This window comes from Ursus maritimus, unplaced genomic scaffold (assembly GCF_017311325.1).
Source record: "Ursus maritimus isolate PB19 unplaced genomic scaffold, ASM1731132v1 scaffold_18, whole genome shotgun sequence".
NCBI classification, from domain to species: domain Eukaryota; kingdom Metazoa; phylum Chordata; class Mammalia; order Carnivora; family Ursidae; genus Ursus; species Ursus maritimus.
Window position 1 is genome coordinate 42,286,783 of NW_024424230.1, and position 27,358 is coordinate 42,314,140.

The 27,358-nt window shown below is 36.6% G+C and overlaps 1 protein-coding gene across 1 annotated transcript in view; it reads left to right on the forward strand.

Moving 5' to 3' along the window:
• Positions 1-27,358, forward strand: part of CDH2 (cadherin 2) — a 184,082-nt gene that overhangs the window by 104,750 nt on the left and 51,974 nt on the right. The window contains exons 4-7 of the mRNA XM_040632382.1: positions 17,879-18,105; positions 19,804-19,950; positions 21,676-21,831; positions 26,180-26,324. Coding sequence (XP_040488316.1) covers positions 17,879-18,105; positions 19,804-19,950; positions 21,676-21,831; positions 26,180-26,324 — 675 coding nt within the window. The remainder of the gene's footprint in view (positions 1-17,878; positions 18,106-19,803; positions 19,951-21,675; positions 21,832-26,179; positions 26,325-27,358) is intronic.

The window sequence follows — 27,358 nt, forward strand, 5'->3', positions numbered from 1 at the left end:
TGTAACTTGAAATACTGGGAGTATCTTTTGATCATCAAGATTTATACTCATTGTGACACTTAGTGCTGCAGTGACTGAAATCTGTTTCATGCAAAGAAGGTGACAGATCTGTTCCAGGAAAAGTTGTGTTTTAAACAGAAAAACTGGAGCTTCTTTTGCTTTTTGCGATGGCATACAAAGTTGAGTGAAAGAAAAGCACCTAGATTATAAACTACAATTCATTAATCGTAACTCGTTCACCTGTTGAAGAGTGGCCATTGAATACTTGCGGTGAGTTTTATCGCTGTTCCTGTTACTACCTCCTTCATCTGTAATTACATGGGATGTGATATCTGGACTTTAACTTTGCTGTAGGATTTATAACTTTTTGAAAACTAGGGGAAAATACATGAAAAAAAAATTATTCTTCTGAGAGTTTTCCTGGGCTTTTTGTTCCAGAGAAGCCATTGTATTTTACTGAAAACCTGCTCAAACAACAAGGAAAACAAAAACAAACCAAAATAACCTGAGGAGAACCATCAGCGGTGATCGTCCCTCTGGAACTTGTTATGATCCCCAATTTTAGACTATGTGTCTGCGTATTTTTAGTGCTGTAAAAGATATTAGCAGTGACCGAGTGAAACTCCCTCCCATGACGGCCGAAATGAAAATGCAAAGCTGTGTAGAGAATTATCTGGTATTAATAGACCCACAACCAGAACTCAATTTACTGGCTGTAGTCCACTGCTCTTTTTACTTATGTTTTTTTGCTCCAAATAAGAACAAAATGATAAAAATCTCATTATCGATGCGATTTCTTCCTATTCAGAGGAAAGTACACTATGTCAGGCTACCCAAGGATATGGTTCAATTGAGTATAAAATGATAATGTCTTATTGAAGATTACTTATAAAATACATGAGATTAGAGTTGGCCTTTATACAAGCAGATTTTTTGTAGTATCTTTTAGCTTCATTAATAATTCATCTCATTAGATCATAAAGTTACTTCGGTATTGTACTCTAAATTAAAGTGCATATTTAGTGCCCCGTTGGTTGGACTCTAATTTATACAAGGCGTGCTTGTTATGTAATGAATCTGATTTTTCTGTGTGACTTGTGGAATTAATCCCATTTCTTTATAATCACATCTTGCATATTATATTGTGTATTCTTTAATAATTCCTGTGTTTTAAAAAGTACCACTAATGGTCTTCCTCATATTACTAGATCTAACCCGTGGCTCAGGAAAAGAGGAGATGCTGAACTACAATGACATTTAAATTTTAAAGCTTAATCTTACTATCAGATATGCATGTTACACACACACACACACACACACACACACATACACTGTTCCTAAATTCTGTAACCAATTCATGTGCATCAGTAATTTGATCTTCAGTGTGTGCCTGTGTTGACTTTCTTTCAACCTAATAGATTTCAGTTTACCTGAGACTGCAGTAACAGACTTTAGTCCATAAATATTCCTACTCCACAAAGATAATATGTCGTACAAACACCTCGCCAAACAAATTTGCCTTAGGAAAAAATCCTTTACAAATACTCATCCTGAACAAAAGCATTGAGTGAGGAACAATTGTGATTCAGGTGCTGGTCTTAACATAAACACTGATGCTGGGGCTCCTGGGTGGCTCAGTCGGTTAAGCAACTGCCTTCGGCTCAGGTCATGATCTCAGGGTCCCGGGATCAAGCCCCACTCAGGCTCCCTGCTCAGCGGAGAGCTTTCTTCTCCCTCTCCCTCTGCCTGCTGCTCTCCTTGCTTGTGCTCTTTCTCTATCTCTCTGTCTAATAAATAAATGAAATCTTCAACAACAACAACAAAAAACCAAACCAAGCACTGATGCTTCTGTGAAGACACCATCACTGCTGAGGTTCCGTGCCCCGTCATGCGGAAGCCACCACCGTTCCCCTGTCCCCACACAGCCTGTTGGAATCTTGTGCTTCTCCTGTGTTCAGATCAAAAGCCAGCTGCCATTTCCGTTCCGTGTTCAGTGATTCTCTTCCTCCCCTCGAACGTAATTGTCAAGAGCTTTGGCTTAGCCCACCTTGTTATATGTCGTTTTACTTTACTGTTAGTTATTAAAGGCATTTCCCCTAAATGTAAACTCCTAGAGATCGGGAACCTTGCCATATCCATCTCTATAGTCACCTTAGACAGGAGACTGGGAATCATTTGGCTAATTTTCATTCAGTGCAGGCAGTTCAACAAGAACTGGACATCTCCCTTGGTCCTGAACGATAGTGGGTTCTTCGCAGACGGCCCCCAAGAATTTCAGGCAGCTGTGCCATCATGAGCAGGTCACTTACACTCTGCAGCATTTTGTTTCCCTACCTGTAGAGGTGGAAAACTATGGTATGAACAGGAAGAGGGGAAAAAAGGACATGAAAGTATTTGGATCATCGGAGGTGGTATCCAGATGAGATATTGGATCACAAACATTCTGAGCTCTGAACTCCTGACTTAGAGCAGTAATGAGAGCCCTAGCTGACTACCTACTCTATTCAGAGTATAGCGCCAAGTACTTACTTTTATATGTAGAGAGAATGATGGATTCACACATACGTACAAGACAAGGGAGTGTGATCTGAGGAAGTGTGCGCATATCCCCCTTTGCTACTGTTTCCGTATATCGAGAGTCATGCTGTGCACATTCTCCTTGGAGCAGGACTGTAATTGGTGTTTGAGACGCTGAAGCTACAACTTGATGGTAACTGTTAACCAGTCCCCAGTTTTGAGAAGAACTAATATACATATGAATGAACACCGGCTCAACACTAGGCTGTTGTTATCCTTGACCTTGTCCTTTACTACTGAAGAGCTAGTTGGAATTCCTTCTTTCCTCCTGCAAGTTTTCAAGTGACTTGGAATTCATGCATTCCTCCTGCGGGGTTTCAAATTCCAGCGTTGTTTGCGAGGCTCCGTGGTGCAGTAGACCAAGGCTCTGGGTGATCATGGCTGCATGTTCTGGTGGTTAGACTGCTTACTAGATTACAGACGTCAAAACACTTCTGTTTGCTGCCTCTCTATTTGCTTAGCTCTTGCTAAAATGCATAATATGCTACACCCCTCCCTATGCTGCTGTGATTCATAGCACTTTTCTCTAGTCAAACCAGCTAATGAATGAGAAGGGGTCTCACGTGCCTTTTAATCATTAATTGGTTTGACTGAAAAAAGTCAACACTAATCATTCATTGGTACCAGTGACATGGAAAGAAAGAAAAAAAGGAAGAAAGTTGGAAAAATTAAAGAAGGTAACTTCAATAATAAAGCCTAGAAAAAGACCAAAATAAACCTAGCCATCTTTTACTTGGACGGTTGGTTTTCCAAGTTTTCTTGCTCCTTTCCTGTTTTATTTTTTCTTTTCTCTCTTCTGCATTGTGTGATATTTCAAATATACAAAAAAGGACTTGAGGCCTGTTGGAGGAATCACGAGACCGGGGGTCCCATGAGCGAGAAGAGGAAAGGAAGATGAGGTTGCAGGGCCAAGGGCTTTTGTTAAGGATTTTATTCTCTGTGTCATAGGAGGCCTTTGCGTATGATCTAACTTATATTTTTTAAAGGCCACTGTAGGTATCATGTAGAGTGGAAGTCATAGACTGTTTAGAGGCTCTAGCTAGGAGTCGGCCCCGGTAACGGCTGATAGTAAAACGGTAGCCATAGAGGTGATGAGAAATGGCTGTGTTGGGAATATATTTTGAAAATAGAGCTGACAGGATCTTCAAATTGATCCATTTGGAATAAGACAGGAGTCAAACTCAACGGCTAGACTTGCAGTCTGAGCATTTATTTGGGTATGGCGTGACAGTGTCTACCATGCTTCATTTTGGGGGACAGGAAGGAATCAAGAGTTGGTTTTGGCACCTGCTTCGTTTGAGTTACTTTTTGCATATCCAACTGGAGACAGCAAGTTGGATGTAGGAGTTTAGATCTCAGGAGAGCAAAGTTTGTAGATACATAGTCAATATTCATTTTTGTACAGGTGTTTTTTAAAACCTTGGGATGAGTCGAAGTCACCTAGGGTGAGAATGTAGAGAAGTGAAAGGTCCTAGCCTGATCCTTGAAGCATCTTCCAGAGAAGGAGAAGGAATGGGAAGTGGAATCTGGACAATCAGAACGGTCCATGAAGTTAACTTCATTGGGTGCCTTGGGTTCTGATGTCCCCCTCACATTCAAGGGCCTTTACCCCATAGAAGCTGTATTTCAGTTCTCCCTGCTTGCCTCCTATCCGGGTGACAATTCACATTAAGTTCATTTCTGGTTTAGTGCGACAATCGTCTTGTTTTTGAGCCTGCCTGGATTTTATCTCATTTTGTTTCAACTCTTTATACTTTATTATGATGGCTGTGTATTTGGAACAAAGGCAGTACACCAAAAACATGGACCCACTGCCACACCAGGCTATCTGGAGTCTCCTTCATACCTTACATTTCTATCTGCTCTTATACCTCTCCTTTAAAAAAAAATGATGGTTTTCTTTTAATGAAAAATTCACATTTAATACGTCTCTCATTATTACTGTTAGGTGTGTGTGTTTTTCTGCCGTTGTCCCATTTATTTACATCTATTGTTCTACTTCATTTTCATGCCTCTGGAAGTCAGGTATCTAAGTTAATTTTTTAAAGTAGGGTTTTAATATATTATCCTAAAGCATTAGTATTGCTGGGGCTTTTAGGCAAAAGATGTAATTCAGACTAGTCTGCTTATTGCCTCTGCTTATCAGGACAGGATAAGGATATTGTTTTAGCCTAACTCAATTTATTGTAGCTAATGCATACAGATTGGCAAATGGTAAAGTTGGAAGCAAATAATAAGAGCACAGGATATTTGCCTTGACATCCTCATGGTTAATGTAATGAAAATACTTTAATACATGCTCATGTATTTTCATGGGGTAAATTAAATGTGCAAAATCTTTTATCTCTATAAAAGTTTACAGATATCTTGACCCTTCGTAAGTATACCTAAGAGTTGGACCACGAGTGCTACAGTGGCCTTTGGGGAAGGGTTGGTGCGATGATTGCTCCTGGACAGAACGCTCATGAACCTATGATGTTTCTAGATAAGTTGCACACTGAGGAGTATACATGAGATGGCCATAAAGTTACAGTATATGACAATTAATCCCGTTCAGTCTGATATAATTAAAGAGAATGGTGAAATAGAAACGTAATCATTTCTCCAAGAGGAAATGTCAACCCCTTAATGAGGGTGAGGCTTATTAATGTCATTTGAAGCAGCAGCTTTTTGCCCAGCTATTCAGACTGCTGAATTGGTGTGTTCACAGAGGTAGATGTTCATTTCAGGCTGTGATGGAGGGAGGGAACACTTTTGAAGAGTATTTTTTGTTTCTTTGTTTGTTTGTTTGTATGAAGCCAGGGACAGCATTTTGAAATGATCACAGTTCAGGACACATTAGTAAAAACTTAATAAGCATAAGATATATTTCTAAATATAAGTAATTGGTATTTAAAATGGGTATTGGTCAACTAAAGTATTTCTACATTTGCATAAAATCATAATCTTCAAATAGACCTTTAGTACTGTTACATTAATGCATTAAAAATCATAGCCTATTTTTTAAATTACGTGTCATAGATTACTTGCCCTTGTTTTCCTTGTTACTGTATGTGACAGACCAGAGTAAGCTGAACTGGATCTAAGAAATACTGTCTATATAGGTTGTTGGGAGAATACTTTCATGTTCCTGGAACAGCTTTCTAGGGTTTATACAGTAATTCTTTAAAAAGTTAGACAGTGGGTTACTGAGACAATAATAATAGGATAGATTGGGAAACCATATTTTTTTTTGTTTTTTTAAAGATTTTATTTATTTATTTGAGAGAGATCATGAACACGTGGGGGGAGGAGCAGAGGGAGAAGGACAGGCAGATTCAGTGCTGAGTGTGGAGTCTGATGTGGGGCTTGATCCCACAACCCTGAGATCATGACCTGCACTGAAATCAAGAGCTGGATGCCCAACCATCTGAGCCACTCGGTGCTGCTGGGAGACCATGTTTTTTCCCAGGTTATATGGTGATATTTCCCAAGCAGAAACACATTAATTGAATTTGTATTAGTATTTGTTAATTGTTTTACTACTTAAATTTTATTGCCAACTTAGGAATTTTATGTAATTTTTTGATAACTTTATTGGATTTATGAGAAAAATAGTAACTGATGAAATTTTTATGGAATCCTGCATTTTTAAATTCTTAATTCACATCATGTTGCTAGTTCAGAAAGTATAGGCAAGTCTTTAGAAATAACACATGTAACATCACGTGGGTTTTGGTATGCTTTTGTTATATTTGTATAGTTTTTGTTCTGTAGAAAGTCCAACTTTCCTATTTATACAGTTCTTTATAGTGGTTGGAGAGCTGATACATCTTTCGAGTGGATTGGCAGTAATAATTGGGAATTCATCTTTTAAAGTATGAGTTACGTATCATTATGGTATATTTTCAAGAGCTATTTAGGGGCACCTGGGGGACTCAGTAAGTTAAGTGTCTGCCTTCAGCTCAGATCATGATCTCAGGGTCCTGGGATCAAGTCCCACATCAGGCTTCCTGCTCAGTGGGGAGTCTGCTTCTCCCTCTGCCTCCTCCCCCTGCTCATGCTCTTTCTCTTTCTCCCTTTCTCTCTCTCAAATAAATGAATACAATTTTTTAAGAGCTATTTTAAATACATTGTTATTTCTTCATATGTGACCATGATCTTTTTCTCCTAATAGCCAGTAAAGGAATAAGTATTTCTTCAATTGTTTTACATGCTTAGGATAAAGTCTTACCCTGTTTGTTTCATAATTTCACTATCGGCAAATGGCTTTGGATTTAATAGTGCAATAGTTCAATGGATTTTAATTTCAGTTAATGTGATATCATGTAATACCAGTAGGGCTAATTTGGCTAATGAACATTATGTTCTATGTACCTCTTTCTTTTATTCAAGTTTTATAAAACATATACCATCCTTTTGTCCCTTGACTCAGCAAGCCGGGCATTCTGGGGAAACATTCGCTCTTTCTGGTTTCTGTGGCACATTTGGCCACGGCCGCATTGTCGAAGTTGATTTAGATACACGATTCGTTTAGTTCTGCTTTTTCCTTCAGTGGGGTTTTTGAAAACTCCCAATTAGCAAGAACTTCTCTTTTCGGTAAAATTTATTATGAAACTCTATTTTCTTTAAAAATTAACAGAAACCCGTCACAAAAATTAGGAATGAGGATTCCTTCTTTGTTGACATAAGTAGCCCGATAACTCAATTTAGGAGAACTAAATTGCATCAGATTTCAGAGATTAATAATCATATAGTTGGGAAAAGGACCTTCTATACAGCCTGTGCTCTGTCAGAGTAATTTAATTAGAGGTAGTGATATTTCAATGTAATTTGTTAATGGGTACATTGTGCAGAAAAAAGGAGAATCATTCTGCCTGAGCACTGATAATTTTATATATTTTAGGTGGAATCTGTAAAAGAAAAAAAAAAGGAGGTTTTCATTGAATTTCATGCATAGAGATGCCTGGAGGAAGAATATCAATGAAGTGAAGAACAGCTTTAAATTTTTTGAGTTATTAGAATGCATACAAGAGAAAATGCAATAATCTTACTGCTTTTCCAATAGTTTAATGTATAAAATTACATGGATATTATCGGACTGCTGAAAATCCAAATTTCATATTTTTAATGTCATAATCATTCTTCTATATCATTCCAGCTGCTTGTTTTGATTTTTTTTTTCAATTTCATATCAAAGAGGAATATCATAGCTCGGTGTTCCTTTCTTTCATTTATGTGCAACTTGTATACAGATGTTAGTTAATATTACATGACTTTACCTAGAAAGGAAATGAAATAACAGCTTGTCTAAGAGATTTCATAACATTCTAGAGACTATGATATTAAAACCTTTCCTTTTTGGTAGGGACGTACCAAGAGTTTTTTAAGAATAAGAAATGTTTTTGTTTTAATCTACAGTAAGCTTGATTCCAGTTTATTTTTTTTTAGGGACACTTCATCCTAGTTCTCCTGCCCTGAGAGGGTTTCAGGTCACTGCAGGTGAGGCTTTAGCAGACATGGTAGGCTGCGATGTGCTGCCCTAACACTCACCTGCAGCCTTCTAGGCCAGACACACAAAAAAACATCAATCGATCTTTCACGGGAAGTCCATTTTGGAACAGGTGACCTCCCCCCACCCAGAGAAGCTCCCTGTAGAGAGGCTCCCTCATCCTGGGCGTTTTGGTCTTGCATTATCCACATTTAACACCTTCTTTAATCATTGCCACTGCTGGGAAAGAGGGTATCAACTTGTAAATGCTTCTGCTGAGAAGTGATGTACGTCACTTCAATCCCCAGATTTTATTGTCCAAAGCAAACCACGTGGTCCTACCTAAGGTCAAGGGAGATGAACAGTGTCAGGGGAGAAAACCTGAAAATATTGGAGAGCATTAATAATGCCTACTGCAGCCTTACTATTTTAGAAGTATGGCAAAATAAATCAGCGTTTCCCAACCAGAATGCCAAGAATAGGGTACCGTTGTGCTACCGATATGCATGGTTGAACATTTTCTATAATGTTAAAAAAGATGTGAAGGCATTTTTATAATAAAACAGTTCAGTAAGTTAACTCACAACAGTTAACATTCTATTTGAAAGCTCCTTTATGGCTTTCTCTAAAAACTTGCTGACAGTTTTTATTACTTTTATTATTTTCTATTTGGCTGAGTAAGACTTATGTGGACCCAAGTGTACACATAGCATCTCCCCAGATCTTCTCATCGACCAAGAACTCACCAGTGCAGCTGGCACCAAGATGTCCCCTTTCCCACCAAATTGGGTTATCTGGTCCTTACTTTTATATCAGTGTGTTTATCCTAAGTGAAGATTTTATGCAAGTATTCATTTAATTTTCTTTTCCATTTCATTCGCTTATATTTTTTGCTCACAGTTTTCCCTGTTTGATTCTAAAATAAAAGGTATGTGTAAATTTTAATTTTTTATGTTTTTGTCAGGTACCAGAGAATCATTAATTGTATTAATTTTCTCATTGGTTTATTTCTTCTCCTCTCCCTCTTTTTCTTTTTTTCTCTTTCTTCTTTTGCTATTTTTCCTTTCTTTCTATTGGATTTTAAGGTTAACAATTTGTCAAAGTCTTATTTTTTATGGAAATCAAGAATTTTTGTGTGATTTTTAGAATTAATATGTATGTATTGTGTTAAATTTATATAGGTTTTTAGAAACAAATCCCTTAGAATTAAATTTGTTGTTTTTTTCTGGACGTAAAATTGACTAAATTATTAAAGAGGACTGTAGTTTCCAGAAGTTGATTGTTTTCAAAATATTTTTTGCTTATCCAGAAATATGAGTATATTTTGTATACTTCTTATACTTTTTAAATGAAGTGAAAGTGAATATTCTATATTCTAACTTAGATTACAGGACATTTGATTTTTTAAAGTTTTTCATGTCTTTATTTTTTTTTAAGATTTTATTTATTTGAGAGAGACAGAGAGAGAGCAGGAGTGGGGTGGTTTGGGATAGAGGGAGAGGGAGAAGCAGACTCTCTGCTGAGCAGGGAGCCCAATGGGAGGCTTGATCCCAGGACCCTGGGATCATGACCAGAACCGGAGGCAGACTCTTAACCAACTGAGCCACCCAGGCACCCTTCCTGTCTTTATTTTAAAGTATTTTGAAAATGCAGAAGACCTTAGATATATAATGTATATTATATACTTATTTGTCTATCTTATATTACTTTATACAATCACATGATATTACTTATATATTACATTATATATGTTACACATATATTATATTATTTTACAAGTAGATTTCTGAAGCAAAAATGCCAGGGTCTGTTTTTAGATGTCATTTTTACATACCTTTACTTTTCCAACTCAATGGATAATTTGGGATGAAAGCTGGAAAGACTTCAGCATCAAAAGAACCCACTCATGTTTAAGATATTAATTCGATATAATAATGATGCCCTCATATTGGAATTCATGTGTTCTTATCATTATTCTCACACTGGGTCTAAACATTTTACTTAATGCCAAGTGGTCAAGTGAAGCCACATGCAGGACAAACTTTGTGGGCCCTTGTCCCCACCCAGCCATTTTAGGCAGCAGAAATTTTGCACACTCTTAAACAGGAACTGAGAACATTTCTTTATGAGATTGAGTACGGCACTATATGACCAACCTCTTACAGTCGTTTATAGCATTTCCCATATAATGCTTTAAGCCAAATGCAGAATTCCTTGTTTTACCAGCCTATATATCCATCATCGGACGGTAGGAGAAACAGAAAATGAGTCTCTCTTGAATAATACACTCAGGAGAGGTAGTGATGGCATGTCACACATCGTGGTGACAGCACTAAGCAAAAAGATTCTTCAATCAAGGTTATAGTTGCACGTTGATGACTTTAAGGAACAAATCCATATGGTAGTTGATGACAATGGTTAGAATCCCTGAAAAGCATTATTCTATTCTGGAAAAAAAAAAAAAGAAACAAAACAAACTTCTGTACATTATATGTTCAAAGAGACAAATGAATAGTTCACAATAGGATGGTAAGCAAATATTGCATGAGGCTGATTCCCTGGCCCTAATGACATGAAGGTTATAAAAGCTATAAATGGCATGAAGATATAAAAGCCAAGAGTTTAATCTGAGAACCACATGATTCTGTTAGTTTTACTCACGTAAAAGCTCTTGTACATAAAAGATTGCTCATAAATCTTAAATCCACATAAAATGATATTATGAAAATGAATGGCTCCAGCTTTGTGTAAAGATAAGGGAATGCCATATTTGCTGATCTACGCCAAAGTGCACGAGCCGTCCAGAGGACACTTTTTGTTTCAGGAGTTTATTAGCTAGTAGAAAAATGACTGTGTGTTCGAGTGTTGTTCGCTGTAGATTTGTTGAAGGAGAGTTATTCACTTGAAAAAAGAGCTTACTTAACTGACATTTTGGAGCACCTGAATGAAAATTGAAAACTGCAAAAGCCGTGTAAAAAATATTGCACACAGTCACAGAGTTTATGAAATTGAAGCAAAAATTCAACTCTGGGAAAAGGATTAAAATGATTCATTTGTGATATTTAGTTGGTGTTACATTTTTAAATCCTAGAGAAAAATGATTAAGGCTATTAGAGCAATACCTGTGTATTCTTGAAGTCAGGTTATATGATTATTTTAAAATACTTAATGTGAAAAAATTTGAAAAGCTTTCGCATTTCCACAAGGAATGTCGGTGTTATATTTGTCAGTGCAAGAAAAGGAAGAACCATGAAATTTAATAAATGTATTCCTCATGGTTCATGCCAAGAAAGAACTTTCTGCCAGTTGGAGAAAAAGTGATGAATTCTTTGCTATCATTTGCTACCACTAACTTTTGTGAGTAAAGCTTTCATGGATGGTAATTATCAAGACTTTGATATCCAAATCCTAAAACTTGTTATAAAAAAAGGTATTTCATGAAAACAAGCTCAGATTTCTAGCATTAAAGAATTTTAAAGGATTTTGGAAGCCTTATGTATATTTAATAGTCAATATGTATAGCTAAAATTCCGTATTTCATTTTTGTTATTATAATTAAATGCCATAAAGAAAATGTAATGACTTTCTCCACCAAGGTCCAGACGGACATTCCCACACTACCTCTAGCGGATCCCCACAGTACAGGTGCGGAAAGGGTTGGTCCACTCTGAAACGGCTACTAAAGTGTTTCAGGAAGAGTCGTTTCCTGGATTGAAACTCAGTAAGGGCCTGGGAGGGCAAAAGAATATCTAGGCAGATTTTTCAGATCTGTAAGTGAACGTGCCACTTGGTCACCATTCTCCATTGGAATCTATAAGTAGTAAAAACCCGGTGAAATCCCGACTGTTGAGACAGTTCCTCCCCACCTTCCCTGCTCTCATTTCTTCATTTAGCTGTCAAGTTCATTGATTAATATTGCTCTTTGCCTGTGGAAGGAGATCTTCTCTCAGCATGGTGAAACTATTCCTGCTGTCCCAACATGCCTTCAAAAATAGCAATTACTGTGGAAAAAACACAATAACAAGGTGAAGGAATATTTAGGCACAAAAATATTTTTAAGTGTTCTCTTATAATTGTGTTCTAACTATGGTGTGATGCTTTACTTGAATGAAAATTATAAGCCGTATGTGAGTATTTTGCACATTTTCACTCATATGGTTTATGTAGTGCTATTAAGTGGTAACGCATTTAATATATAAGATCTGTGGTTTCCTGTTAATATTTTATAAAGATATTATGGCTTTATGGTTAACATTAATTTGAGGTATTGCTTTAAGAGTCAAAAAGTACTTTAAAATAATTATTTCCCTGATGTTTAATTTTGTATTCACCGTGTTAACAAAGTTTTATGTAGGCTAGAACACAATAACTACATTTTATGTAGGAAAACTATGCAATAGCTCTAATAATAAATTTCTTGTTTAAGATTGTAATGTTTTCAGCCACAGATATTTAATTGTGTATAGAGTTGTTTGAAATTTGAATAATCCCCTGGATCAAGCCTGTTCTTTTAGTTGTCTGAGGAAATTGAGTTCCTTCTCCTATGTTATGAAATTCTGGAGTTTCTACTTTGAGTTATTTGCGCATTTAAGTAAAGTTAATGTTTTAATGTAAGGAAGATTATTCTGCCAGAAAAAATATTTCAAGTGCCTTGATTATTTTTAAAATAATAGAATTTCTGCTTTATGACACGTGTCTAATAAGAAATTATGACTTTTGTGGAACACTCACTCAATATCCCCATGCCTGAGATATTTATGTCTAGTTACTGATTCGGTTACATTGGATAGCTCCAAGTAATACCACTTTGAGGCAATTCGCTGGAACTCAGGTTTGTGAGAGACTGAAGATATTGACAATTATCCCTTCCCAATATCTAATAATATAGTAGGTTAGATCATCACCGGTAAGGGAGTTTCCCCTATTACTTACATCTTGCATTAGTGTGGCATATTTGTTGCAACCAATCATGATACATTATAAGTAAATAAAATCCATAGTTTCCGTGAGGACTCACTCTCTGTGTTTTGCTGTTGGTTGAGTTTTGACAAACGCAGAATGCCATGTATCCGCCATTACACGATCGTTTAGAACAGTTGCACTGCAAAGGATGCATTTTAATTTAAAATAAATTTATCATCTTTTCTTAAAAACCCATGTATTAAAAAATGATTAAACTGTTTCATGTTTTGGAAGATAAAAGTTGAAAATTGTCTGCATTATGTTACTCAGAGTTCTTTACCTGCCATTTATTAGGAAAATGTTTTAACAACAGGAACAGCTTGGTTCCAGTGAACTATGTATTTCTTCTAACCAGAGTAACATGTCTATGATGGTTACCTTATTTTCCTCATCTTGAAAGTTAAATTTTAAGTCTAATTTTAATAATTAAGCCATGTCCCTTGGATAGCTCTTTCTTCCTTCCAAAATGCTTCTACCCACTCCTTTTTATTTTTAACCAGTTTTTTTGTACACACACTTTGTCATAGTCCTGAAAACTCCTTTGAAATGCTATAAGTAAATTTAATTTATAAATTATATTAGTGGTATAACTAAGATTCTATATGATGGCCATTGTCCACTATTTTTTTTCATAAACGTCTATGTTTCTGTGAAAAAAAAATCCTCTTGAGTAATTTCAGTGGTTGTTTCAAGAAGAGAATTTTCTCAAATTTGAGAAAATATTCTTAGCTGCGTCTAAGTCATAAGTGGAACAAAATAATAGGCAATAAACACTGATCAGTGGTTAATAAGTGGAATCCACACATTACCCATCGTGTTAGAGCACAGACTAGGTGGTTTAAAAAACAGAAATTATTTTCTCCATTTCTGAAGGGTGTAAGTCCAAGACCCAGGTGACAGCAGGTTTGGCTTCTCTCAAGACCTTTCTCTGCTTACAGATGGCCTCCTTCTTGCTGTGTCCTCACATGGTCTTCCTCTGTGTTCATGCACGTCTATGTCCAAATTTCTTCTCCTTATAAGGACACTAGTTATATTGGGTGAGGGCCTACCCATACGAGCTTTGGAAATCTTAATTACCGCTTTAAAGACCGGTATGTCCAGTTACAGTCATATTCAAAGGTCCTGGGAGTTAGTGCTTCAGCATAGGAATTTTGAGAAGCGCAATTCAGTTTGTAACACCCATTGAAATTAGTGAGTCTTTTTAATTTGTGTGACTTGAAAACAGTAACATGTGGTTATCATGGATGAAGCATGTCACCGTGAACCAGACACTCTACATGCATTAGTTCACGACCACAGGATGAAGTCAGGACTAAGCTTTCACCGAGGAGGATTTTTTCAGTTGGCAAAGGACTTATTTTCAGTTAAGGTGTTGACTCTAATGGTTCGATGTACAAAGGGAATTACGTAATGAAAAACACTTCTTTAAACCTGAATACTCCCCCAATATGTTGCTTATTTTAGTATTTGACCAAATGCGGATTAACATTAGTTTAAAAAACCCAGAAGAATTTAATAATAGATATGTTAAACCAATTCATGGTAGTTATAGGTGAGGAGCAGAGGTGATAGAAAACTAATTGACTTTAAAGAACTGACCTTTATGCAATTGCCTTCAGAGAGTTTTCCCCAGTGTCAGAATCCCTGAGGTCAACCACTTCTCATTCGTAGGATGTTCCATGACCCTTTATAGGAAAAGGCTCATTTTTTTTCCTTCTTTGCAAATGCAGTTTTCTTTAGAGGCCTTTCTTCTTCCCTGCATCATTCTGACCCCCGAATCCAAACAGGCAGCTGAGCACCAAATTCACAGCATCCTCAGGCACTGGAACAGTGAGCGTGCATTTCCCCTGCCGCACACGTCAGGGGCCCGCCTACTCCCCTTTATGGGACATTTAGGGTACACTCCAACTTAAGGACTTCTTACTCTGGTACTTTTGGAGATCTCAATGTGGCATTATCCTCTTCATGAGCATATAGCAAACCTCTTTGTCTTTTCTCTGTTTCCTAAAGGTTTCGGTTTCAGTAATTTACAAGTCAAGAGTTTAGTTGGATTCCTTTTTGCTTTCATAGGAGAATCCCTAGAAGCCAAGCAGCCCTGGGCACAGATGGCTCTCAGAATCTTCTTTCCCCATTTGTCGAACAGAAATAATGATTCCTACTTCAGGAGGTTATTGCTAAGACTAAAGTAATAACCTAATCCTCAGTATCTTGTTCAATGCCGGACATGCAAACAAATATTAATTTATTTTCTTTCACTCCCAACAACCAAATGCAAAGTCAAACTACTTAAAGTTCCTGGGTTTTTTTGTTGTGGTGGTCGCCGAATGTTATTGCTACAGCAGGTTGGACATACTTCTACGTTTCCCACCTATTTTTGACTTTTTTGAAAAGTTGCAAGGTATTCACCTATATGTTTGGTCTGTGAAAATTTAATGAGCATTTATACTGTTTCTGTCACTGCTAGGTGTCCTAGGAAACAGAAGAACCAAAACTCACTATCAGGAAGCCACAATGAGTTTATAGTCTACTTAACAGAGAGAAGATCTAGTCACTTGAAACCATTAATAAGTAGATATTATTTCTTATAATCATTATCCTAATAAAAATAAGTGCCAATATGTGCTTCTATGGACAGGAAATGTAAAAAAAAAAAGTTAAAAATAAATTAAAATTAAAATTTGAAGATTTCCCAAATGAGGGCATTGGCTACCATCTTCTAAAGATCATCTAGGTGGACCTTTGCCCAAATGATGGCCTGGGTCTGGAGCTGTGGCATGGAGAATGGGGGTGGAGGAACTTTCTAGAAAAAGTGGTGAACATGGGGTATGGGCGGCAGTGAGATGGGGGAATGACTGAGAAATCCAATTGCGTAGAATATGTTTTAGAAGATGATGTACAAAAATTACCAGAGAGACCAAGTGACCAAGAGTGAAAAGAGCATTGTACACCACATGAAAGCGGATGTATAAATTATGGATATTAAGTGAGGAGGAGAACTGACTGAGCAACAGAGGTTTAGTCCAGGAGTAGTAGATGCTCAATGACCTGGAGCAGGGAGAGAACCTATAGGCGGTAGGTGCAACAGTTGAGGTGTGAATTGATGAGGGTCCATGCCAGAGTGGTAAAAAGGAACCAAAAAGTGCAGAAGGTCTGATCTAGGTTGTATGTTTTTAAGTTCACAATACGTTTTTTGCTATAAAAAGTTGTTTTTATACAGAAAGATGTTTAAAAGTCTTTCGTTTTGCTTTCTCAGCAGGGTTCCCCCAAATCAATTTTACTTTTCATTTTGTCTTTAATAAAAGATTAGCAGTAGATGGCATTGTTCTGTAGAAGAGATTACCTGTTTTTCACTTTTTAAATCTCATGGCAGGTAAGAGGGGGTAAATAGGTATCTTTTGGGATACTTCTGCTCCAAAGACAAATATTTTGATTTAACATTATTTAGTGTGAGATATAACTTGTATTTTCATTTTTAGATGTTTGAAAAATGAAGGATGATATATGTGGGACTATGTGGGAAATAATATATTCAGTAAAGTATTTTATTACTGTTATCAAGGATTTTATGGTAACTAAGGGAAATAAGTATGCGTGTTATCTGGCTGTGATCTTGTGCACATCTCAGTGAATTTATATTAATGAAAACAAAGGAACTCGTCAATCCATATGTGGAGTGGGAGTTTGAAAAAATTTACTTAGATACTTGACAAATGTGAAAAGTAGTATAGATTATATTTCGTAATGTTTATCTATTAATTGCTTTCCAAGATGTATCCTATGTAATTGTGGTTAGGATGTAACATCATATGTTTACAGAATTAAAAAATTGCTTTTTCTTTGATCCCTTTTTGCTATTCCCAGAGAAATTTTCCTCATAAGGGATGATTAAGGATTTCAAAGGAAATCATCTTCCTTAGAGAATATTTTATTATTTTATAACTTTATTTTGGCTTGAATATGTTTGGTCCTACATTTATAAGCATGTGGTTTAACTTTCGTATTGTTATCCAATGAGACATAAGCTGATGGATGTTGGTTTTAAGAAAGCATTGATTTTTTTTCAATTTTAAGTCATTGCATGTAAGACAAAGGTAAAGATACTAAAATCTTTTTCATTTTCTATTCTTAAGACATAGATATTTTTAGTGAAACTTCATTTTGAGATACATCTTTATTTTTGTTTGTCTGAAAATTTATAAATTGTTACTGCCTCATGGAACTATTATAAGCACCATGAGGACTAGAAATTCCAGATGATTCCCCTTTTAATTACTACTACAGTCTTGTAATTCTAGAGCATGGTGGGCATTCAACATTAATAAAAGTTATTGTTTTCTTCCTGTAAGAATTTATTCAAAAATTATAAAATAAGCCTGTGTGCGAGGAAAAGTACAAAGGATTCAAGATAGCTCAGGAAATTGTCCCTGACGTACCTTTCACCGTGAATGTCAGGAATGGCTATAAAACTGGGGGAGTAGAGTTCAGGTTGGTACGTGAAGACAGAGAACAAGGGGTGGTTCCACCTCCGTTGACTTTGGAGCTGGGATCCGAAGGATGAGTGGGAGTGTGTTAGGGAGTGGCAGGTCATATCAGGGAGAGGCATGGGGGGCAAAGCAGGTGTAGCCAAGGCCTGCAAGATCCAGGAGAATGTGAAGGGAGGGGGAAGGCTTTGGAAGAAGGATATTCTGGGGAACCACTCAAAACCATAATCTGGTATTCTCTAGTGTGAGAATACCTTTAATAATGTAACACTAAAACTTTGGTGTTTTATGCCTACCGCGTTTTATCCTTGAACCTCAGCGGGATCTGGACTTGGATGTTTCTGCCTTTGTCTTATCATGAGACTTGTATGTTTGTTCTCTCTCGCAGTGAAGTTCAGCAACTGCAATGGAAAAAGGAAAGTCCAGTATGAAAGCAGTGAGCCAGCAGATTTTAAGGTGGATGAAGACGGCATGGTGTATGCTGTGAGAAGCTTTCCCCTCTCCTCTGAGCATGCCAAGTTCCTGATATACGCCCAAGATAAAGAGACTCAGGAAAAGTGGCAAGTAGCAGTAAAATTGAGCCTCAAGCCCACCTTACCTGAGGATTCTGTGAAGGTAGAGTATCCACATATGGCTCTGGAGTTACATTTAAAACTCACATGTATACAGTTGGAACTACATAGATGCTTTGCTCTACGTCACATTGGCCAGTATTTGAATTTGTATCAACTTCAGCCACTTCAATAGTATTTTGTTGTTGTTTTTTTTTAATCTTACAAGATAGACTAAATATATATTTAAGCTATCCGAAATTGTGTTTGAAACGGTTGTTGATACTTTGAGATTTATAACTTAATTCAAATTAGAAGTAGTTGTTTGTTTTAAATTTCTTAGAATTTCTTAGAAGCTTTACAAGCTGTTAACTATAACCCCAAAATAATTCTTTGCAAGATGTCACTAGTCAAGTCTATTAAATGGGAAGTACAGATATACGGTAGCAATAGGAAAGCATTTCTAGCTAGGAGTATTGGGTTTTTGTCTTGTCCCTTAATCATCAAATTGGGGAGTATGAATTATTTATACTACTGACATAACTTTAAGGAATGATATACTCCCTCTGGTGGAAGCTGCTATGAATGAGGATGAAAGAAATAGATATACCTCCAACAAAGTACAGTTTGATTAAATTCAGCAAACATTTACTGAGCACTTATTTTGTATAAATCACTATATTAGAAATTTTTCATAAGATACAATAGCTTCTTCAGTAAAGTTATGAAAACAGTAGTTTCTGAATATTCTAGTTCATGTTAATTTGAAACAAATATGAGGAGGCACCACAATCACCTATTACGAAGTCCATAATTTCATGAAGTATAGCTATTACATTTTGTCGTTTTATTGCACTGTGAGAGATAAGCATACACACATTCACTTCTGCTCTTTAATTGTAACATTCACACCCATAATCAAATGTGAATAAGTGTATTCGTGGAAAAGATACCATTTTTCTCTTGTCCCAATGTTAGATTTTTATTATGTGAAATGTAATTTATGAATCTATTAACTGTTAAGGGAAATCCTGTCATTTGGGGAATACAGAATGAGAAACCAGTAACTAATTGAGTGAAAAGATGCTTTCGTTGTTGATGATTCGCTGTGTTCCAGCAAACTAGCTTGGATATTTGCACTGAAGCAGCAAGGGCTAATGGCTAAAATGTCTACAGATATAAGGAGAAACAGAAGAAAATGTTGACATCCAGCAGAGATTAATACCCGATGTGCAAAGTGGGTCATCTGCGGCATCCATCATGGCTGACATAGGTTTAGAATAATTACAGCATTAATTCTGTGGGATTTAATAGGGTCATAAATATTTGAGACATGCCTTAGCAGTATGTATTAAACTTCTCTTGGAATTCAAATTATATTTTAGCACATCAAGATCTAAATTTAATGTACAGTAGCACATTACCTGAACTGTGGTTGAAACTAATGAGAGATATATAAAAGGGTACCATTAAATTTTGCTCAATATTAACTCCGATCTAAGATGGTTTATAGAAACTGCAAATAGTTTACACAGCTGTGCCACATAATAAATTGTTTGGAATTCAATTCTTCAATGATCAGTGTAACCCCTAATTTTACGGTGTTTTCCGTTATTTTAATAGAGGGATGAGGAGAGGGCCTCCAGGCGTATTTTCTTGTTCGTAACAGTGAGCTCTACACTGTCAGGTATCCATTGATATTGCTGTCTTTCAGAAAATGTTCTTCCTAGCACTCAGCAATGTCTTGTATTTTAATGCAAAGGAATCACAAGAAATTGAAGAAATAGTATTCCCAAGACAAGCGACAAAGCACAATGGCCACCTACAAAGGCAGAAGAGAGACTGGGTTATCCCTCCAATCAACTTGCCAGAAAACTCCAGGGGACCTTTTCCTCAAGAGCTTGTCAGGGTAGGCTGGCACAATTTTAATTGTCTCCATGGCATGTGTCAAGTGTATGTTAGAAACGCTTTTTTCTCTGTTATCACAAGATAGACTTTACAACATGTATTCAAAATACATTTTTTTGTATAGATGGAATGTCTGTAGTGTTGTACAGAGCCTCTTTTTTTCATTATTATCTCAGATTATGTATAAGTAGAGCTCTCTGTGGGTCCCCCACACCTCGGACAATGAAGTATGTTGAGCGTGTGAATACGTAAGCCCTAACTCCAGCATGCGTCCACACCCAGACCATATCCTTTCTCGCCAGATGCGCACACACACCCCTTCACTCCCCTGTCTGACAGCTGTGCTCTCCATGCTGATCTTTGCCCTCCACAGATAGCTTTTGAGCCAAAGAAGAAATAAAGGGGCAATCACTGCTAAAAATGCCAGCATCAAGTGCATTTGAGAGTTTTTTAAAGAAAAAAGGAAATGACCTCTGATACCATTAACAGAATCCCCAGGGCTGTGCAAAACCATAGGCTTTTATAAATCTGAGAAGTAATTTTTTTCCAGTTACTCCAAATGTATACCCACCAGATGTAGAGGAAAAAAAAAAATCACAGATATTTCTACATGTCTAGTAAAATTAGCAACCCATATTGCAAAAGGAAAAAAAGATAAAGTAATTGTGTGTTTATTTATTTGATTATAGATGTCTGTGTGTATGATTAATTTAGCATTCCAATACATACTTACTGAAAGCTGTATTTTTTAATGTCATTTTTTTGTCCTGCATATTTTATTTTAAGGCACATTACAATTCAGTTTAACAATGAACAACATAACCCCCAAATAAAGGCTTTTTTTTCCCTACTTTAATGGACAATGAGTAAAAAGAGAATTCTGCCTTAACAAGAAAAATAATAAATTAGATTCTGTTACTGGGTTAAGCATAGCTACCTAATACATAAAGATCTGTTATTATCACCTGCAAAGGTATTGCCAATTGGCCTTTTCTCCGATGGCTATTCTTCTTCCTTCCTTCCTATAGCCTTTTCCTGTGGCTGCTCACCTCTAAACTTATTTTTCTGGGGAATTGTTATATTTGGAGGAAAGGCAGTGAGCCTACAGTGGGCATAATTTTTGAGAGCATAAAAATGTATTGTAAAATGATTTCTTGTATGTTTTGTTATTAATAAAGAATTTGGAGTAATAAGTGCCACCTTAAAATGACACGGAAGGCTTTGGTGGCAGTGAATAATGTCAGTGTAATGGTAGTGCAGCAATCTGACTTCCAAGCTCAACCATAGTATTAGAGTTCCCATGTGAGGCCGTTTCACACCATGGCCTAGACAGTCATTTCTTCTCCTAAGTGATACGAAAAGGTAAACAAGTTTTATTTCAATTAAATTGGACACCTGTTCCTGTGTTAAATATTCTAACCTACAATCTCCCTGGATAGAATTTGATGCAGTTTAAAAACTGACACTGCTTAATTTTGACTTTTTTGCACTGCTCCTAGAGAGTGTCCTTTTAGATGTTAATGTTGGCCCCAGTCTTTCCGGGGATAGGTGACATCTCTTTTGGAAGCCTGTCACCGAGAAACAAGGATGAGAAACAGGACTGGTTTTCTCGGAAGAGATGCTGTAAGTTTGTAACTGAAAAAGGGCCTGAGGTGTGGCGTGTCCTGTCTCTGATAATGAGCTCATTTAGTCTCTCATTTAATATGATTGTCTTCTTGATCCTCAGATCAGGTCGGATAGAGATAAAAACCTTTCACTGCGGTATAGCGTAACTGGGCCAGGAGCGGATCAGCCTCCCACCGGCATCTTCATTATCAACCCCATCTCAGGTCAGCTGTCAGTGACCAAGCCTCTGGATCGTGAGCTGATAGCCCGGTTTCATGTAAGATTTCAGCCAGCTGATAATCTGATGTATTAATACTCTTCTAACTGTGTCGAGTTTAACATTTGCCTCTTATATTGGTCTTAGAGCTTTGGTACTGACAGGTTTAATACCAGAAACGCGCTTTGTAGCCTTTTCAATTTGCTGTAACGATTTCACTGTTTTTATAGAGTTGATGAATGCTTAGGGTAAAAAACAAACAGTGCCAAAGAAGAAAGTGAAATTGCCTAAAATCTCCGTACCCTTTACATGTTGGTGTGGCTAAGGACTTACAGGAACAAATTTACATGAAGAAGGTCAAAAGTGTTGCCTGTAAATTATAGAGATCGCAACACTTTTAATGACTGCATAGTACCCCATTAAATGTATAGGCTATGATTTTAATAACCGTTTCTTAAGATTTTAATAGATATCTGTGTTTGCCATCTTTATTCTTCGTGGTCTGATTGTTACTAGAAAATGGGTAGTACACTTTAATTTTGGTATTTGTTGGCAATTTTCCTACCAGAAAGGTGTGCCATTTTGATGCTCCCAACTAGAAATTGAGATTTCTCTTTCTCTTATAATCCAGCCAACACCTGGTTTCATCAATCTGCCAATCTGAGCAATCTTTTCTTAGATATAGTATCTTATATTTCTTCTGTTCGTTTTTATGCTCTTTATTTTTCTGTTTTATTTATTTTCTTATTGAGTTATCACAACTTTTTGATTATATGTTCATATTTTTAAACAGACGTATACATTTGAAACTGATTTTTCCAACTTAAAAATGTTAATTGTAGTTAGTGTTTTAAAACTCAAGAATTGCCTAATATTAATCAAATTCCAGGAGGCTTTTTTTTTTTAAGCCATGCTTACACATTTCCTGGAACAAGATTTCAACAATTTTTTCATGAGTTTAATATAGAAACCTAAGTTGGTCTTTATTACTTCTCTCATTTCTGCATGAATAACTAAAACTTGCAATGAAATTATCATTCTTTTTAGACAGAATATATGTGTATTATAAAAACTTTCAAATAATGCAGTACAAATAAGAAAGTAAAAATGATTTGTAATCTCAGAACATAAAACCAACCTGTTTCTTTTTTTTCTTTTTTAACACTTTGGTGATATGCTGTAAGATGTTTTTCTTTGCATAGATTCATAAATGTATTTCTTTGAAAGTGGCATCATTCTCTGAAACCAGCTTTTGTCACTTTTGCAATCACAAGATTTAACATCTTTCCATGTCAGTAAATAGTTATTTATTTATAGCATCATTTTCGATTGCTTCAAATTATTTTGTTGAATGAATGTAATGTAATTTTAACTAATTACTTATGTGTAGATATTTGGGTAATATAGGTTTTTTATTTTACTTTGCAACTAGAAATAATGTGGCAATGAACATTTTTTCTGTACATTTGCCCATTTTATCCTTGGAATAAATTCCTGAAATTGGAATTATATTAATAAATATAGTGAAATTATTCTCTAGAATGTTTGTATTATGTTGCACTGCCTGCCTACCGTATGGGAGATGTACTTTCTCCACTCTATTACCTATTCCAGGCATTATTTACTTATCGAACTAGCGTTTGCAAAGAAATGATCTTAATGCTTTAAGTTGCCTAAGCTGAATGTCTAATCAAAGTGAATTACCTGTTCCTGGTCTCTGTTGAATTTTGGTTTAGAGGTGGGGGGTGGGGTAGAGGGAGATGGAGACAATCCCAAGCAGGCTCCATGTCCAGTGTGGAGCCCAACACAGGGCTCAGTCTCATGACCCTGAGATCATGACGTGCACTGAAATCAAGAGTGGGACGCTTAGCCGACTGAGCCACACAGGCGCCCCTCTCTGTTGAATTTTCTTTGGGTTTGTTTACCTTTCATTCTTACTGTTAACAACCTCATCTATTAGGGATGTTAACGTTTAATTTGTCACATATTTTCCTCTTTTGTTGTTTGTTTTTAAACTTCGTTAATAATTTTTACCCTACTCTAGTTTTTGCATTGTAAAATTAATTGTGTTTTTCAATTTTATCATACAGTCTGGTTTTAGAGATGGTTAGAAAACCCTACTCTACCCCAAGATTCTAATCTCCCCAGTTTTATCTGTTGTATTTATTTATTTATTTATTTATTTATTTATTTATTTATTTCTGCATCTATATTTTTAACCTCTGTGGACTTTATTTTACTAAAAGGAGAGAGGTATATGGATCCACTTTGTTTTTCCTTTATAGATAGCCAGTTGTCCCGTGTATTGAATTAGTATTCCCAGTGGTTTATCACTGATATTTAGTCATTCAAAGCTTTTTATTCTACGTATGCATGTGTTTGTTTTTAGATTTCTTATTTTGCACAATAACGTATTTGTTGAATTTTTGCACTTGTAGAAACTTTTTAAACTATTGAAGTTTTGAAAATTGTTAAAATATTGATATGTGGTAGAGCAAGACTCCTGTAGATCTAAACAGACGAATAAATATAGGAGAAATTTTCAAACGTTTTCAAGGGGTGCCTGGCTGGCTCAGTGGGTAGCACATGTGACTCTTGATCTCGTGGTCGTGAGTTCAAGCCCCATATTGGATGTAGAGCTTAAAAAAATAAAATGAAAGTTATTCCATAAAAAGGGAGGGTGATGACTGGCTGGCTCAGTCTGTAGAGTATCCAACTTCTGATTTTGGGGTCATGAGTTCGAGCCCCACTTTGGTTGTAAAAATTAAAAAAAAAAATTTAAAACTGTTTTCTCTCTTGTGTACTACTCAACTCTCCGTTCTTCCAAGGACTTGATTGTTTCATCAACCAGGTTTTCTTTAATCCTTCAGGAACATGTAATGCTAGTGCTTTTTATGTTGTTCTAAAGCATAAAGAAAGAAGTAAAACTTCCAAACCTTTCATAAAGACAAAATCTCCATAATAGGGAAACTTGATAAAGATAGCACCCGATAGGCCAGTCTCTAATTAGACTAGTCTCGAATTTATGAATATAAATAATATCAATACAAAAATTCTAAATAATGCTTCCTGTATGAAGGCTCATTATCTGAACTCCTGTGGTTAAAACCAGGAAATAAATAGTTTCAGGTCAATCTGGGGTAAATTCTTGCTCTTCAGATTCTTACTGCCAGTGCAGAAAAGAGCGGTACTCATAAAAAAGAAAAATAGAATCAATTATCGAATTGCAAGGATGTTTCAGTGTGAAGATTTATTAATATGTAATATATTAAATAAGGGAAGGAAAAAAGGATTATGTTAGAGCTGTTGAAAGGCAATAATAAAATTTACATTGTTTCATGTGTTAAGTAACCTCTAAATTAAAAAATGGGGGAGGATATGTAGCTGCTTCTTTAACTTGATGAAGCGATATCCAACAGAAACCAACAGCCAGCATCATACTTAGCAGGGAAACCACAGAAGCATTCCCGTTAAAAAGAAGCGATTCAACGGAACACTACACAGCTACTGAAAAGAATGTAATGGATCTCAATGCATGGCATTAAAAGATTTTGAGGATATTCTGCCAAGACTAGCTGAGTGACTATATTTATTTAAAAAAGAAAAAAAAGATAAAATTTTTAGGATATCTGTAAAACTCAGAAATCAAGCTGGGGAGAGGAACAGCTGTTTTACATACTCACACACTTTTATTGTTTATGAGTGACTTTTACAATTAAAAAAAAAACGCACCTAGTGTCAAAATTCTCTACGCACACTTAATTGTAAGTTCTCTTCTGTTCTTTTAATCCCTACGACTACTCTGTGCTCAGTACATGTTTAATTACCCTGACTGCTATGTATGGATTTAGCAAAAGGATTTGGGAACTGGGCAGAACTGGCTTTGGATATGGGCTCTGTCAAAGTTACTTAGCTTTTCTGAAGCTCAATTTCTTCACCTTCAAGAGCTTCTTCACTCTTGTATATGGATCAAATGAGTTAAAATCCATAAAACTGAGTACAATGCCTAGCAAATAGTAAGTGTTGGCTTTTTGCTACTCTATCTGTCCTAATCACATCAAATTTGGCTAACTTAAATTTTTTTAAAAGTTTTATTTATTTATTTTGGTGGGGGACAGAGGGAGAGAGAGAATCTGAAGTAGACTCCATGACCAGTGGGGAGCCTGACACGGGGCTCAGTCCCAGGACCCTGAGATCAGGACCTGAGCCGAAATCAAGAGTCAGACGCTTAACAGAATGAGCCACCCAGGTGCCCCTGGCTAACTTAAATTTTGATGGGGAGAGTAGCTTTTTCTTCAGTTTCTCTGTTTCTCCATTGCTATTTTGGTAACATGGTGATTGTATATTTTATCTTCTCACTTGAGACATCAATCTGTTAAATAGTTTTGTTTTCTAATTATTTTTGCAGTTGAGGGCACATGCGGTGGATATTAATGGAAATCAAGTGGAGAACCCTATTGACATTGTCATCAATGTTATTGATATGAACGATAACAGACCAGAGTTCTTACACCAGGTTTGGAATGGGACAGTCCCTGAGGGGTCAAAGCCCGGTAAGTTTCAATGTAATAATCAGAGATTCAGGAAATGCCATGTATTCAGCACTGGTTATAAGCAAGAGAAGGGGAAATCATGTGAGCCTTTTGGTGTTACTCTCTTTCATGAGAAATGATTTTAGGGAAAAAAAGAACGTAACAGGAAATAACCAACTGAAGAGAGAAAACAGAAAAATACCACTTCCCGCTTTTGAAAAAGTATACACTAGTGTCTCTGATTCTGTAACAGGATCCTCTCGTTGTGCTGCGGTTGGTAAAGTCAGGTTGGCAAAAAGTGAGCACTGGAAGACGAGGGGCTTTCTGTTCATAAAGTACGCATTCCATCATATTAGTCGGAGCAGCAAGTAAAACTCAACTGGAGAGTCTGAAAGGTACTAGGTATTCAATACCTAGGTAGAGCCAAACGCAGAGACGGGGCTTGGAGACAGCTGTGGTTACACTGGATATTTACTTCAGGATGACCCTAATGTTTTTTGCAAACCACATTTTTTTTTAAAGATTTTATTTATTTATGTGACAGAGAGACAGCCAGCGAGAGAGGGAACACAGCAGGGGAGTGGGAGAGGAAGAAGCAGGCTCCCAGCGGAGGAGCCTGATGTGGGACTCGATCCCGGAACGCCGGGATCCCGCCCTGAGCCGAAGGCAGCCGCCTAACGACTGCGCTACCCAGGCGCCCAGGCAGCCACATTTTTAAACTAGTGCCATGGAAAGGGTCCTAGCCTGGAAACAGGAGCTGCCAAAGCCTCTCATCATTGCGCAGTGATGTTTGACTACAATTTTAGACTCCTGTCCTGAAAACACTGTAGATGTCAGAAGAGCAAGGCTAGGAAGGCCAATTTAGTTTGAAAAACTAGTGGACAAGAAAACCAGCAGGTAGAGAGATGGGAAAAGAAGAGAGCGTTTCACCAGCCTTCCTGGGATGATTTGGTGTTGAAAGATTTAATTAGCTATGTTGTTATTATTATTGTTATTTTGTATTTAAAAGAGCCTCAACATTTAAAATAGTGCTACATATTACTTTTGTCACCTCT